The sequence below is a fragment of the Xiphophorus maculatus genome, chromosome 9 (assembly GCF_002775205.1).
Source record: "Xiphophorus maculatus strain JP 163 A chromosome 9, X_maculatus-5.0-male, whole genome shotgun sequence".
In the NCBI taxonomy this organism is placed as follows: Eukaryota; Metazoa; Chordata; class Actinopteri; order Cyprinodontiformes; family Poeciliidae; genus Xiphophorus; species Xiphophorus maculatus.
Genome location: NC_036451.1, coordinates 22,597,387 through 22,613,350, shown reverse-complemented (window position 1 = coordinate 22,613,350; position 15,964 = coordinate 22,597,387). Strand labels below are relative to the sequence as shown.

General features: G+C 42.4%; 1 protein-coding gene across 2 annotated transcripts in view; it reads right to left on the bottom strand.

Annotated features, from left to right (window-relative positions):
- LOC102235690 (capping protein, Arp2/3 and myosin-I linker protein 3-like) overlaps positions 1-15,755 on the bottom strand; it is a 49,472-nt gene extending 33,717 nt beyond the window's left edge. For both annotated transcript variants that reach the window (XM_023339421.1, XM_023339422.1), the window contains exons 1-9: positions 15,504-15,755; positions 8,733-8,827; positions 5,303-5,353; positions 5,135-5,194; positions 4,564-4,685; positions 2,772-2,866; positions 2,369-2,439; positions 2,167-2,240; positions 2,014-2,089 (exon numbers count right to left, since the gene is read on the bottom strand). In XM_023339421.1, the coding sequence (XP_023195189.1) occupies positions 2,014-2,089; positions 2,167-2,240; positions 2,369-2,439; positions 2,772-2,866; positions 4,564-4,685; positions 5,135-5,194; positions 5,303-5,353; positions 8,733-8,827; positions 15,504-15,561 (702 nt within the window). In that variant the 5' untranslated portion in view covers positions 15,562-15,755. The remainder of the gene's footprint in view (positions 1-2,013; positions 2,090-2,166; positions 2,241-2,368; positions 2,440-2,771; positions 2,867-4,563; positions 4,686-5,134; positions 5,195-5,302; positions 5,354-8,732; positions 8,828-15,503) is intronic.
- Positions 15,756-15,964: the final 209 nt, after the last annotated feature.

Here is a 15,964-nt window from a genome sequence, read left to right as displayed (position 1 = left end):
TAATAAACAGCAAAAATAGAAAAACGAAACAAGTTTGTGCACTTTCTTCCTAAATAAATAAAATTATGATTTGACAGCAAATCAAAACAAAATCATTTTTTGAGGTAGCGTTGAGAAACTGCAGAACAAGATGGAATCTGAAACTAAAATATCAATCCTACCACTCTAATATCGATCCAATACTGATACTGACTCGTTATCGATATTATCAATGTCTTGGATCGATCTGTCCTCCTCTACCTTGTGTCAGATAGTCAGTCCATTGCTGTCTCGGCACACAGAAGTGGAAAGAGGTGTTTTTGCCACGTGTTTCCAGAGCACGATGTCACACCAAGGCCGAAGCAGAAATGTTGAGTCTCAAACCGCTTTTTACCTTCTCAGAGTGAGAATATTTCAAACAAAACTCTCCGTTTCCTTCTGGTTGGAGCAGCACAATACTTCAAGGTCTACCGAATGCACTAGGCAGAGAACCAGGCTTACACTCTAACCACACAAAAAAACATATCATTTTTTGCCCTTATTTGCAAATCCCATGACTTTCCATGTTCTGAAATGAAATTCCATGACTTTCCAGGTTTTCCATCACCGGTGCAGACCCTGTTAGAGGCTTGATCAGTAGCATAAAGCCACTTGGCTAAAGACCATCGTTTGACATGTATCCACATACATTAAAAATAAATAGAAAGGAATATTGCCCTTAAACACACTGAAAACCATGCTCTGTCAAAGTAAAGATAGTGTATTAATAATGTGTTGAAGGCTGATAACAATCATCAGTTTTTGTCAATTTATATATTTTAACTGAAGGATCAATTAATATGAAGAAAGGCTCATGGGTGGACGATGAGCCCATCTTCAGATTAGGCTCATCATCCTAATCTGAAGATGGATGGATCCATCCACGAGCCTGGCCATTGGGTAGAAGGCTGGATACGCCAGTCTGTCACAGGGCAACACAGAGGCAAACAACCACATTGACATGTAAGGGCAATTTAGACAGAGCAATTTATCTATAAGTAGCTGTGTTTCCACTACAAATGTGCGAAAATCTTTGTCTATATTCTGATAATGTCAAAAAAGAGAGAAGAATTTTGCTATTACGGTATTTCCATTAAAAAAGACGTGAAATTAAAATCAGGTGTGAATTTGCTTTTTCACACGAGAAGTCATTAAAAATTGTGGCAGCGACTGACGTAAACAGTTACATGATGTTATGTTCATAACTCAGACATGGCGCTAGCTTTCTTCACCTATCAGCCAATCAGAGGAGACATCTGGGTTTTACTCAGGTGTTTTGAGAGTCAAGCCCCTCGTACCTGGGAGCGGCTACGCATGCGGCGTTTTGGGGAAAATTGCAGCCTGTAATTTTACACAAGAGGGATTCAACACGTTTGAATGACACACAACTTTTTATGAACTGTGCGGTCCTGTGAGAGCTCTGGTGGAGCCGGCGGCACATTGTTAAAAACAAACGAGCAAACCACAAATTAGGCTACTTCCTGTTGTCATTTTTGTTGTTTTTGGCAGTGGTAACACCCGGCTGTTGATCACATGATCATGTGACGCACAAAAAGTGTTTCTATTGCAGTTTTGCAAAATACATCTATTTTGATACGGCTGAAAAACCACCTCATACAAGCCCAACCACCTTTTATAGAAAAACTTGATTTATTTATTTTTTTCAATGTTTCCGTGTTTCCATTAAGCAAATTCATTTTTTTCCCCAATTTGCACAATTTTATGGTCAGTGGAAATGTAGTTGGTCATGTTTTTGGTCTTTGGGAGAAACCCAGAGCGGCCGATGTGAACCCACACATTCAGGTGCCTGTTGCCCTCTTTGCATTGGCGTCAAATAAAAATGTAATCCTGACAGATATGCGCAAAAATCAACTTTCCCTGCAATAGAAATCACGCCCCGGAGAAGGAGTATTTACTTATGCTAAAGGTTATATAAGATTGATTTACCTGTGAATATTAAAACAGCTGAACGCAGCTTAACTCTAACACACTTACTATGCGAAGGTCTCTGCAGTACAGTTTGGTGAACCAGGTGTTATATGCCATTGATGCAACAATCACCGCCAAATCCCTGGAGAAGATGAAAACGGCGTAAACGGAGCGTCGTACTTTAGAGTTTAAAGCTCTTGCTCATCTTTTGTCACCGACCTGCTCTCCAAGTGGCTGAAGTCCAGCAGGTTAAACTCTCGGCTGTCCTGGGAGTGATAGATAGTGTCCACATCCTAGGAGCAATATTACCCGTGAGCCTCTTCATCTGCAATGTATGACCACTCATTTTGCGCTCGGTGCCATACAGTATGTAATACTAAAAGCACTCACAGTGGCACCGACACAGTCCCACAGCTCTTACCCACTGCACTTCCTCCTTGCAGCTGATGCCATTATAGTCGCACAGAGCAGCGTAGGTCTCTGAGAAGCCTCCTGAGGGAGGCGGGCGGGAGGAAAACAAACAGGAGAGAGAAGCAAAAGAAAAAAAGAGAAATGAATAAAAGGAATGAGGAGTGATGCGAACAGCTGCTTCTTTCAGCCGTAAAGGAGAAAATGCACACGCAAACATTTGTCCCAATTATCAATCTTTCATTTACGCAACGGCTTTAAAGAGAACATCTGGGAGAGCGTCACTGAAGTGTGCGTCTGCCAGCCTCCTCTTGAGCCTGCCAAAGCCGCCGACACGTGCTCGTATCGCCGTGTGTGACTCCACGTGTTTCGCCTGTGTGCAAATTCTCCCGCTTGATGATAACGTCTCTATTTACCACAGGCCCTCTGGGTTTCCACTGAAGTCTCCGAGCTGGGCGAATACTTCCTGCTGCCCTCCGAAAGGTCGCTGTCTGAGTGACAGATGGATGGGCTGCCGGCATACAAAGAAACACAGATACTGTATGGGCTCGTCTATCTTTTTGATAATTGTGCAAATAAAGGTCATGCGTCTTCAGTACTCTGGTATATCAAACGATGCACAGACGTGTGATGACTAGGCATGGGCTGGTATTGAGAGGTTTTGAAAAGTCGCAGTTTCAAAACTGCCAATAACTCCTACCCCCAACTATTAGAGATGCACTGATTCAAGTGCATATACATTTTGTTTTTAATCCGGGCGGTTATTCTCTGATTTGCGTTATTATTTTCCTTGATTCGTCTATGGTCACAGATACACCGTGTTCCAGATTATTATGCAAGTGATATTTTCTCAGATTTTCTTAAATGGTTACTGCAAATGATGGTCAGTATAATTTTCAAGTCATGAACTATTACAGTATAAATCTAATTTTACTGAACAAAGCTCCCAATGAGAACAGTATTTATTTTCAAAAATCAAAAACTCATAATGCACTGTTCCACATTATTATGCACAGCAGATTTTCTCAACATTTTATGGATTATAAAGAACTGCAAACTGTCATTCTTTGAATGTGCAGCATTAAATGGTCACATGTACTAAAATCAAAAGCTGTTTCAATCAAAAACATCTCAACAGACTGAGTTACATGTTAACATAGGACCTACTTTGATATCACAGCACAATTATTGATCCTTTGAACTTGTGAGTTTGTGGAAAGTTTCTGCTTGAATTTCTTTGCAGGATGTCAGAATATCTTCCTAGAGCTGCTGATTTGATATGAACTGCATCCCGCCCTCAGATCTTCTGCTTGAGGAAACTCCAAAGGTTCTCAATAGGGTTGAGGTCAGAGGTCAGAGGAGGATGATGACCCCACCATGAGTTTCTCCCCTTTTATGCCCATAGCAGCCAATCCACTACTGTGTCCATCTGGACCATCAAGGGTTACACAGCAGTCATCAGTGAACAAGTCTGTTTGAAAATTAATCTTCATGTACAGCAGGGCCCACTGCCACCGTTTCTGCTTGTGAGCTCTGGTTAGGGGCCCAATAGTAGCTTCATGCACCACAAGCCTCTGGAGGATCCTCCACCTTGAGGTTCCAGAGGCTCCAGCAGCTTCAAATAACTGTTTGCTGCTTTGTAAAGGCATTTGAACAGCTGCTTTCTTAATCCGATGAATTTGTCTAACAGAAACCTTCCTCATTTTGCCTTTATCTGTAGAAACCCATCTTTGTTCTGAATCAGCCACAAATCTCTTCACAGTACAATAAATGCTTCAGTTTTCATTAAATATCTAATGTTTTTATATCTTGTCATACGGCACTAAACTATCTGATGATTTTCATCAGCAGAGATTCTTTCTCTTTCCCATATTGCTTGAAACCTGTGGCCTGCTTAATAATGTGGAACATCCTTCTTAAGTAGATTTCCTTTAATTGAGCTCAGCAGACAAACTAATCAACCAGCTCTCTGAAATTAATTATAGTGATTCAAAGAGACCTGACACACTATACCATCTAGACATTTAATAGCACAGCAAAAGATGTTGTTTATGACACTTAAATCCAATTTGCATAATAATTGAGAACACGGTGTAGTTTGGGTAGAAATATCAGCGACCACAGTTTCTCTTTCTGTGGGAGTCTCTGACCGGCCCATGTCTGGTGACAACTAGTTCAGATTTTCTCTTTCGGAGCGGGAACACTTACGCAAAGATGGAATTGTTGAATATTCGGGACAGGGCGAAATTAATATGGCTGACCACATGATTGAGGTGTTCGCGGGACTCGAACCTCAGGGTGTAACCGGACTTGTCGGTGTCGATAATAACCTGGCACAAACAAAAATGCAGGAAAAACAGAAATGCAGTAAACATAATTCAAAAGAAATGTCTTTTATTTTTTTATTACATTTTTTGGTTTCAGGTCTGGATTTGTTTCAGGGTTTTTTTCCTGCCTACAACAACTCAACAATCCCATAAATCTCGAGCCACGCCCAGCCGTGAGAATCCGTGTACGCTTTGTAAGCTTGTCCTTGGTTGTCAATACCGACAAACCAGAACATTTTCATTACTTATACTTCAGCAAGTTACAAAAGAAATATAAACATTAAACACGCTTCACGCGGCGCTACACACTGCGCTGCATGTCAAAACAGCTCTTCCACTCTTCGCCCCCTCCCCCCCAACGTGACGTAAGAGTGTGAACACTGACGCAAACAGCAGTGGCAGAAATGCGAAAAGAGAGAGAGAAAGAGAAAAGCAGAGTTTGGTACACTCACCTGGTGATCAGGGTGAGAATTCAAAGCTCGAATCTCCAAGAAGTTGAACGTGGTTTCGACCTGTTGTCAAAGATACATTTCAGAAAGTAATGACTGCGGTTGGAAATGAAGCTAAAAAAAAAAAAGACCTCACACTGAACATTTATTTGAGAAAGCTGTAAGAAGCACCTTAGCCGGAATCTTTGGAGCCAGGAAATAGAGACGCCATGTTGTGAGGACCTTACAAAAAAAAGAGAAGAAATAAAGCAAATCAGATTGAATGAAGATTGTGGAAAGGTTCACTGCACATTCACACTCCCCACAGGGAGGAAACGGTCCGAGGAGTTTCCATGGTAATGATGAGAAGCATATGCTCTTGTATCGATCCAGCTAAAAGCCCTGCAATGTCAGTGACACTTGAACGTCTTGTGATGCAGGCTGAGAAACGGCGAAGCCTTACAGTAATTTTTTTTTACATGCTGCTGCAAAGGCCGGATGTGATTCTATTAGCTTTACATCGATTTTGCTGCAGGCAACCAAAAAAAAAAAAGAAAAGTGGCACGTGCGTTTATTTTGAGAAAAGGCACTTATGGTGGGCACAATGACCAAATTTGGTTCGTGTAGTTTCTGCCCAGGGAAGAACTAAAAAAAATTCAGAACTGAAAACAAACCAAACAAACAGCAAAACGTCTTCCTCCAACCGTCAAGTCAATGCATTTGTGCTAAAAATAGTAAATCTGATTATGCAGTGTCAGGATGCCAGATGACTGTTTTTAGATCAATGCAAATTTATAGAGTGTGTACGTGGAAGTACACAACTCGCTCCTACGTCTGTATGAATGACCGAAGCTCCTCTGTGCCTTGCAGAGGTATTCATAAGCTTCAGGGTACACTACATTGCCAAACGTATTGTGCCGCTTGCCAATAAACAAACATATGAACTTTAATAATGTCCCATTCTTATTACAAAGACTTTAATCGGGTGCCTGGCTGACTGTTTGCTGCAGTAACAGCTTCAACTCTTATTGGAAGGCCAATAACCTGGTTGATGGGACAAATCTCTGCCTTCTTCCAGGTGAGTATTGATGTTAGATGAGACGGCTCACAGTTTCCACTCCAATTCACCCCAAAAACGCTGGATCAGGTCGAGGTCAGGACTGCTGACCAGTCAAGTTCTTCACCGCAAACTCACTCATCCATGTCTTAATGGACCTTGGTTTGCAGACCGGTGCACAATCATGCTGTAACAGAGCGGGCCATCCTCTAACTATTTCCAAAGCATAAAGCTGTGGAAGATGCCTTGGTATGCTAAAGTATTAAGACGTCTTTTCACTGGAACTAAGAGTCCAAGATCAACTCCTGAGAAACAGAATTATCCCTTCTGAACCAAACCTTGAGACAAATGAGTCAGGCAAGAGTCGTTTTCACAAATTCAGACCCATGCCTTAGACTGCCAGGTGGAGAGGTGTGATTGGCTATTTGTCCAGAGAACACATCTTCCCTGCTCTACACTCCAGTGGCAGCAGGTTTACACCGCCGCATCTGATGGTGACTGAAGCTGCTTGGCCATGGAAACAAAAACCTCTTCTGTGAATGAGGTCTGCAGCTATTGACTGAATACCTCTGCGAAACACGTTTGCGTAACGAACCCACCAGGTTAAATCCGATCAAGCCTCTGAGAGACGGAGCTCCTATTTTTTGCAAACGCACCTTTCCAAAAGAATAAAGTCAGTGTGTCTCTCTTCATCAAGGCAAACAAAGGGGAGTGATTCTTTGGCATTTTGCTGCTCTCTGCCAGCCCCTGAGTACTGCCCTCTGCTATGTCTCTTCTCCTCTTCTGCTCCGTCGCTCCCAATCATTTACTCTATTCTCTCGGATGGCCCCCGCTTAAAACACCCTATCCACCCCCTTACTAGAGGACACAGCATGCCGACCCACACCCAAATCGACCCTACGTTGTCTATCCCCAGCGATAGAGCAGTAATTAAGTTAGTGTTCTCCTGCTCTGCTCTCTTGTTTTTTCATTGAGAGGAGCTTGACACGGGTCTGTCTGAAGCGTGCACTGACAGCCCTTTTACACCCACACAGCAAAATGTGCTTGTGAGATGGAGAGAAGGAGCGCTGGGTGGGGTGAGGCAGGAGCGGCGGGGGGTGGGAGGGGAGGAATCTGCGGTTCGCTTCAAAGGCTGTCTGAAGGAGTTGATTAGAAAGACCAGATTGGATCACATTACGGTGATGAGTCTGGGTTACAGCGGGCTGTTAAGAGAGCGCGTACGAGTAAATAGAGGTAAATCATGCTGAGGCAGCAGGCGAGAGAGACTCTTATCTGAGCATTTTGCATCAAAAGAGAGAGCGTGCATTCATCATTCTTATGACGTTGTAAAACCCTGCTGCTGGACTGATACTCTAATCTTTTTCTTTTGTCTGAATGTTCAGAGGAAGCTTGTGTCAGAAATAAATTGACGTGACTTGTGGTGATGGAGGGAAACCACTGATCCCATCCTGAAACATGCATCGACTCCACAAGCTAGCTAGCTAGGGTTCTACCTTCCTTAAAACTCCCTGGATTAATGAAATATAAACACATTTATCCTTCCTTTTCCTGTGCCAAATGCCAGGCCAGTGCATGTGATCAAGCTCCAATCTCTTTTTTTTTTTTCTTGTCTTCTGTGTGCACCCAGCAGGAGTGAGAACCCTTGCCTTCCAGTTTAGTTTTTGAGAGGAAGCAGTAAATGAGACAGGAACTGGAAAGAGATTACGGGGAAAGATGTTCATTTTTTTTGGCAGATACACAAATCAAAGAGTCTGAATATCAAAGGCTGTGTACGCCAAAACTCTCCTAACTGCCCATTCTCGCCACACGATGATTCATTAAAGCGTCCACTGAGTGGAGCTTTGAGCTGCCAAGGCGAAGAAGCTCATTTGCTCAAGGAAGGAATGAAGAAGCAACAGGAGTCCCTGATAAACAGGAGGGAAACGGCTCTGATTGTACCACAGCACCAACAGTAAAGTGCCTCTGTGCAGTGTGTGTCTGCGATATGCCCGCGAATACCCTTCCACCTCGCCCTGCAAGGCGGAGGAGGACTGCATCTCGCAAAAGGCGGCATTCATCCTCGGTCCGGTCCGAGTTCCGGTCCACGGTGTAAGAGGATAGCTGCCCCAGATTTTATTTGGATAGCTGGCTCAGCTTCCCCTCGCTCCAGCAGAGATTTCCTTCTTTGCCCCATATTCTCTGATGAAAGAACCCCAGAATCAAAGGCTGCTAAGCACCCCACTGCTTCCACTTTGTGCCTCACAGACACAGAGGGGATCCATAGGCGCTTCCACAGACGCTGCAGATCCAATATTTATCCTGCCAGGCTGCCAACAGCGCCCGCTGATGTGGGACACCGGCCCTAATGCAGTTAGCATCTGACCGGAGAATCAAGGCGCTTGCTCTGGCTGGTAAACTGCGAGGAGCTGCTATAATGCTGGCGTGGCTATCAGCACTTTGACAGAGATCCAGCAGGACTGGACTTCAAAGACACAGAACATACATGATATACAGTATATGTGTTGGCAAGAGTTAACAGAAAAGGCCCATAAAGTCAGCGCAGATAGAAGAAGAAAGGCGACTTACCAGAATCCTGTCCTCTGTTTTACCGTTTTTGGTGTCAAGCTTAATGCTACAAATGAACTTGATGGATGATTTATCAATAATCTTCCGGATGCTTTCTGCCAGTAAAAAAAAACAAACAAACAAAGAAACATATTGTTAAAGTTGGACTCATTAGACATTTAGTGTGAGACAAACTCCATATTTGGTACATTTGTACAGTAGCAATGACTTGCAGAAGTATTCAGGCCACATTTTGTTAAATTATAAATGACATTTTTCAAAGTATTTTAGCAGATACGGTCCAACACGTACCCGTGAAGAGTGGTTGTTAAGTGTGGCATGCATTTTGTATTCAGCCCCTTTTAATCCGATTCCCCTAAATCAAATCAATGGTAACCAATTGACTTTAGAAGTCACCTAAATACAAGACCACAAGACTATAATGGAATAAAACTAACACTCCACACTATCTTTTCTTAAGCAGGGTCAGGAAACCTGTGTTGGTTGGCGATAAATAAAGAGCAATCCTGGAAGAAAAGCTGTAAAAGATTTGTGACTGGGGATAGACATTCACCTTCCAGCAATACAAAACAGACAGCTAAATTTACAGTAGAAAGAGTTCAGACCAAAGCATCGCTGTGGATTAGAATGGCCCAGTCAAAGTCCAGACCTGTAAGGAGTTTACAATTTTTAGCAAAACTTGAAAATGACTGTTCACATATGACCTCCATCCAGTCTGGTTGATGGAGTATTGACTCATAGGCGCTGGATACCAACGCATACAAAAAAAATTTAAACTATGCATAATGCCTCACTATATATCACCATTATACTTACTTTGTATTGGCCTATCAAATAAAACTCCATAACAATACACGGACGATTGTGGCTGAAACGTGACAAAATGTGTAAAAGTTAAACCATGCAATCTTTCAGTCTTTCCGATGCATACAAATTATGTCTGCATTTATGTTTTCTAAATCACCTCACTGTCTAGCAGTAACGCAGCGTCTACACTGTAAAGACACTTGCGTTTCCAACAGCAGCAGTATTATTTTTGATGAGCAGAAAATGAGACAGAGTGTTTACTGTGCAGGATTATTTGAAGACCCTGCTTTCTCCACTTGCTGGTTTTAATTCAGCTGGATTGCCCACAGGAACACATGGCTAAAAACATTTAGAAAACTAAAAGCTTACACACTTCAGGCTAAAATAACTGGGCCAAATACAGATAAAGGGAAAATGTGACGGTACTAATTAAACTAGCCAGTAAAATTAGAGAACAGACCTGCATTCACATCTTCAAACAATAACTAAGGCTTGTGTCAAGCGTGACATTTAACTGCGTTTGCCATGACTCTTCAACATTGAACAAAAAGATGATACATGTGCTTCAAACCTATTAGGAATCTAATTCCATCAGTTTCATTCACACTGCATGGCAGATAGGATGTGGAGAAGGCTATGTCAAAGATTTGATCTGCTGATTTGTATTTTAGTCAATAAGATGATATAGGAGCAGCCTTCTTAGCTAATAAGTGGTGATTATATACTTATATTAGTATAAAAACAATTTAAATCAAAGTCATTCTATGTGTGACATTTTGTCTGGTATTTTATGTTCGTATGTATTCTAGAGGACATTTAAAATGGCCAACAATTCAAAATCTAGCCCATTCCCTGACAGAAAAAGCTTGAAAGATCCAAGAGATGATAGATCTTCACCCTAATACATTTAGCAGAAATGTAATGCATTCCTGTAATGTAATCTACTCCTCCCTAAATCAGATGCCTCCAAATGCATTTTCCTTTTTTTTTATAGCTTCTTACATCTCTCAGCTCTGAAAAATACCAGTCTTCTTCCCTCAGTAACAGCACCTACACCGAAGAGTGTTTCAGTAACCTTGAACTAGTAGCCCCTAGTGTGCTGCATTCACAGACTGGAGAAAGGTCGGATTTTGAGTTTACAACTTGGTCACAGTGGATGAGAGTCGGCCAGTTGTAGCTTCGCTAATATTAGTTAGCCTAGTCATTGAACACAGTTAGCAAAGCCTATTCATTAACTTTTTTTTTTTTTTAAACCTGCACCTGAAACACAGCTAAGTTGGATTTGAAGTCATTCACAGATTGGAGCTACAACTTGTGAAGTAAATTGAAGGAAGCATGCAATTCAGTAAATATGAGAAATAAGAGCTGGACGATACGACTGAAAAATGTATCACAACATACATACAACATGTTTTTTTTGTTTTTATTATCTCAAATACTGCCTAACTGGTGACGTGACCTTTTCTGTTTCATCTAGTTTCCTCTTTAGCCGTTGTAATACAATTACTCCGTTCTCCACGCCGTTCTTTTTTATTTATTTTTAAGCCGTTATGAGACGCGGTGGTGAAACCTGAAACTGCTGCAGCGAAAGTTATTCGATAGGTTGTTGCTAGGTAACCAAAGAGTGAGTGAGTTGATGCCACCAACCCTTTCTTATAGCTTGCTGTGACAGGTTGAGCGACTAAAACCTTTCCTCTGCCTACATCCCCCAGAATGCCAACCAATTCTGGATCAGAGTGCTGTGAAACTATTGAACATTCTATCTGACTTATTATCTATTGATACTGGTCACATCTCAACCATGATATATTCTGTTATTAATTTATTGTCCAGCCGAAGAGACAGCCAGCTGTTCTGGTGGCCCCAAGTATTGGCTTAGTTCGTAAGTTGGCCCGGCTCTGGCTTTGCTGTAAAACACAAAGTAGCAGCAAATTTTGGGGTAAAGATCACATTTTCAACATTCATGTCTGACTAAATAATAAGCATAACGCCACAGACATTGCGAAAGCCTAAGAGCATTCCAAGTTTCTCTTAACAAAAAATAGAAAAACTTTTTGGATATGCATTAAATTTGTTTCCTCCATCAGAGGGCAAACGCAGAGCAAACGCAGAGCGACCTCAAGAGCGTCACCCTCCATGATTCACAGGGAACTGTTCCCGTCAGCCACGGTCTGAATCGCACATACGCAGCTCATGACCTGCCGCTCCGAGCCCGGCATCTTTACTCACCGGGTGCGCACACAGCAGCCGCACGCTGCCACAGAAGCACACATTCGCCAGAAGGAATTACATGATTCACAGTCTCAATTACAGTAGCTGCTCAGCATCCCGACAGATGAGTTTATGAGGAAATCGATAGCAAAGCTGGAGGCACTGGGATTTGGCTCTGAAGTTCATACAGCCTGAGAAACAGCCAAGTCTTTCGGGCGCATAATGAGTCTTTGGGAAGAAAAGCATTGTTGATGTTTTGCATCAAGAACTTTATCCCATTTCCTGCAGAGCACACTGCACTTTACATTTTCCTACCATGCTTCGTCAACTGCTTTATGTACGTATACACACTGAGTTTAAAACTCGCGGATGATTCTCTTGGCATTCCTAGGAAAGATAGCATAATAAATCTTAAAATACGCACGCCTTTTATTGCAGTAGCATAATCCTACCGGAAAAAATGCAAGCTTTAACTTAGGGTGATTTATTCAGTGGGTAAAAATGTCCAACCACAAGTGGAACAATTGTTGCTACTGCGAACGATCTAATTGAAATAAATGTAGCTGAAACGTTTGTTGTGGTTTGAAATTACTTTAGGTTGACCAGGCTATACATTGGCTTCTAATTAGTAATTTATTTACTAATTTAGTAATGAATTTCCCTGGAGGATAAGTATGACATGACTCAGAGGCTCGTCTTTTAGCAACAGGCCACTACATTGGGTCAGGAGATATCTAGCCATCGCACAAAGTGAGCAGGATGCAAAATGATAATAATAAAAAAAAAGCTCACAGTGAGAAATTTGCATCAAGGAGTGGCGTCTTAGCGTCACTAAGTCTCCATGACGACCAATAGATACACTCTACGTTGTTTGTCAGGAAGGCATGTCAGAAAAAGCGTTTTTCCGTCAAGGATGCTAAGTTTGCTGACCTCTGCAGGAGGTTGTAACTGGTCGGCTTTGGTCAGATGTGATTAAGTTCAAACTTTGAGGCAACAAACACTCCTGAGAGGTTTGGTGTAAAATCAAGAAATAATGTGTGGGAAAAGTTTCCCATGCTTGTGTCCAATAATAGTTCCTTTTTCAATGTCACTGAAAATCTTGCGAGAGTGCACGGCTTCTCAGCCTTTTTGAGATACCAGCCAATTTAAAAAAAAAATATTAAAAAAAATTAAATTCTCCTTGCTTCTCCCTCTGCGTCTTTCAGCAGGATTACGATCTGACACGTGTGCGGCCAAATCAATTTACAAATGGTTGACTTGGGTTATAAAATTGATCATTGCAGCTACTAAAGACGAAAACTTGTGGGATAAGTGAAAGAGAACGAGCATGAGAGAGGAGTCAGTCTATGCACAGCGACCTTAAACTCCATCCATCCATCCATTGCATTCAGGACACAGACATAGGAAATGCACACTTACCTTTACTTTAAATAACTATTTACAGATCTTAACAGAGATTCAAATATTTTAACATATTAGTTAAAACTGTCATAATAATGAGGCAGATAATCTGTGAAAAAACATCAAGCTCCTCTGAGATCCTATTACTATCTACAGAAATACACCTCTCAGTCAGAAACAACCAATTGGAGCCAAGAGGAGGGTCTTAGAGATATGAATCATCCTCATGTATGTGCTGCTCACACCCTCCCCCTTGCTACATGATTTGCTACAATCTGCCACAAATGCTCAGGCTAGTTAGCATGTGTGACCGGTCCAAACGTGTGTTTCTGTTGGTGTATCAAACAAAACAGGAGCCAGATCTTGGTCGACCGTCTTTTATTTTGTCTGTTCGATGTATCAAAAGAAACAGCAGTGAGCGCTCTGCACAGTCTGGTCCAAAGCACCTCCCTTTGCAAGAAAATAACATCCAAAATAAAAGAAACAACCAAGAAAAACCCGCCACAGCAGCGTGAAATCAAGCTAAGCGCAGTTACATAACTGCAACACGGGAACTAGCATTATCTTGCTGTACATTTAAACAAAATGTAATTTCAGCTCGTGTAGACCAGGTAACTTTCATTTATTTAATAAAATAAAATAAAGACATATCCCTTTAATCGCCAATATAAATATACAACTTATGAAACGTGAATTAACCAAGAAAATGCGTGAGGTGCCTTGAAGTGCAATAGGAAACATTAACTGCTGACTTCAAACAGGTACTAATAAAAATAAATAATTTACATAACACATAATGACTGATTTAGTGGAATTTGAAGCTTAACTTAAAAGTAATACAATTAACTTGTTACACATAGCCACCAATGACGGCGATTAAACAGTTATCCTGTAATAGTAAATTGTTTATCTGAAATTAGCACATTGAGCAGCGCATAAATAAGGTTGCTTGACAGGCACTAAGACCCTCCCTCCTGGCTCTGATTGGTTGTTTCTGATTGGGAGCGGTGTATTTCTGCTGACGATTTTTTTCAACAAATGATCTGTCTCAATACAAGAAATATGTAAAAATAATAATAAAAAAAAACCCCATATTTTTATAACAATTACATACTGCAGCTCGACAGGGTTCTTCATTTAAAACTAGTTCACCCAGTGTAGGACAATGTATTCTAATGGTTTTTAGATATATCCAGTTGAGGTGCCATTAAAACATTTAGTGGAAGCAATGTTTATAATTAAACTATTACTTTAAAGCATATACACACACAGAAAAAAAAAGATCACGCATTACTCTCTGTGCACGGCACCTCGGTACAAACAGTCCCTCTATATTTGTAACTTTAGCTGCTTCCCGGTGACCTTGTGCGGGTCCGCAGGCCACCAGGTGCCTCTCCTGACGGAGAGCGCAGGCGGGGCTGCAGGGGGCGGTGCAGCCCGGCAGGTGACTGAACGCGGGAGCGGGGATTCCACCGGATTAATCATCACAGAGCGCCTAATAGAGCCATTACGAGTAATTAACTCAGCAGCAGAGTCCCTGCCACCCGGTGCATGTGTGCAGGCGGCGCGCGCGAGAGTGCGCGTGTGCGCAATAGCGCTGAAATCCGAGCGGAGCTGTGACTTTGACATATGTAAGCTGTTGCTGTTTGACGAGGACAGAAATAAATATTTGTGCATCTTGTGTGCCCCCGCTTGGTTTGTACAAGGTCTGCATTTTTTTTTATCCCTTCTTCTTCTTCTTCTTCTTCTTCTTCTTCTTGGTGAGGTACGGTGAACATCTGCTCTGTCAGGACTCTCTTTTCTGCACTTTGCGTGCACGAAACAAACATAAACGAGTCGCAAAAATAGAAATAACACCCATTACTACAGAGACATGCGGCTACAAGGGAAAATCGCACTGGAAAAGATCCATTAGTAAAAACGTGCAGGGGAACAACATCCATGAGTGCAAACCGTAATTTCCACAACGCCCCTTTTTTTTCCCTCCCCTCTCTGGCCTAAGGCTTGTTTTTTAATTATTTTTTTTCCTACTGCCTCGTCCTGTAAGAAGGGCTCACTTAAAGAAAAGCAGCGCCTGTCTTCTACCCTGTGAACGATTCGCCGTCACATCAGCGATTACTTCCCCCTGCCCTGATAATGAAACAGCCAGCCCCGGAAAGCTTCGGGACAAAACATGAAGGTGCAGCTCATGACGAGCATCCGATGCGTCGGCTCGGTCTCAGCCTCCGACAGCCGCGCGGAGGGGAGAAAAAAAAAAAAAAAAAAAAAACAGCATCCAGAGAACTGGCCGCACGCGCGCCCCCGGCCGCACGCGGGCATCATTTGGAGAGCTAAACAACGGAGAGGACCCACCTGTCATATCCTTGGTCACACTGACGAAACCAAAGGCTGAGATCTCTTTAGAAGCCATGTCTGCTCCTCTCTCCTACCGCCACCACGCTTCCTCTCTCCTCCACCTCTTTCCCGCTGGACCTCTCTCTCTCTCTCTCTCTCTCTCTCTCTACCTCTCTCTTTCTCTCCCTCCCTCTCTCTCTCTCTTTTTCAGTAACAGACAGTGAGGATGCTCTCTCTCCCAGGCATTCCAGCAGAGCATCCGACTGGCCGCTTCCTGGAAGAGAACCTGGGGAGACTGGGATGTAAGAGAAAGGGGAGGTGGTGGAGGGATGAATAATGGTGATGATGATGGAGGTGGTGGTGAGGAGGAGGGGATCACTGAGCCATGAGGAGGCTGCTGTGGATACCTGTGAGAGCAGACACTGGACTGAAGTTTGTAATTTAATTGGAAAGGAGAAGGAATGAGAACAGGAAGAGGC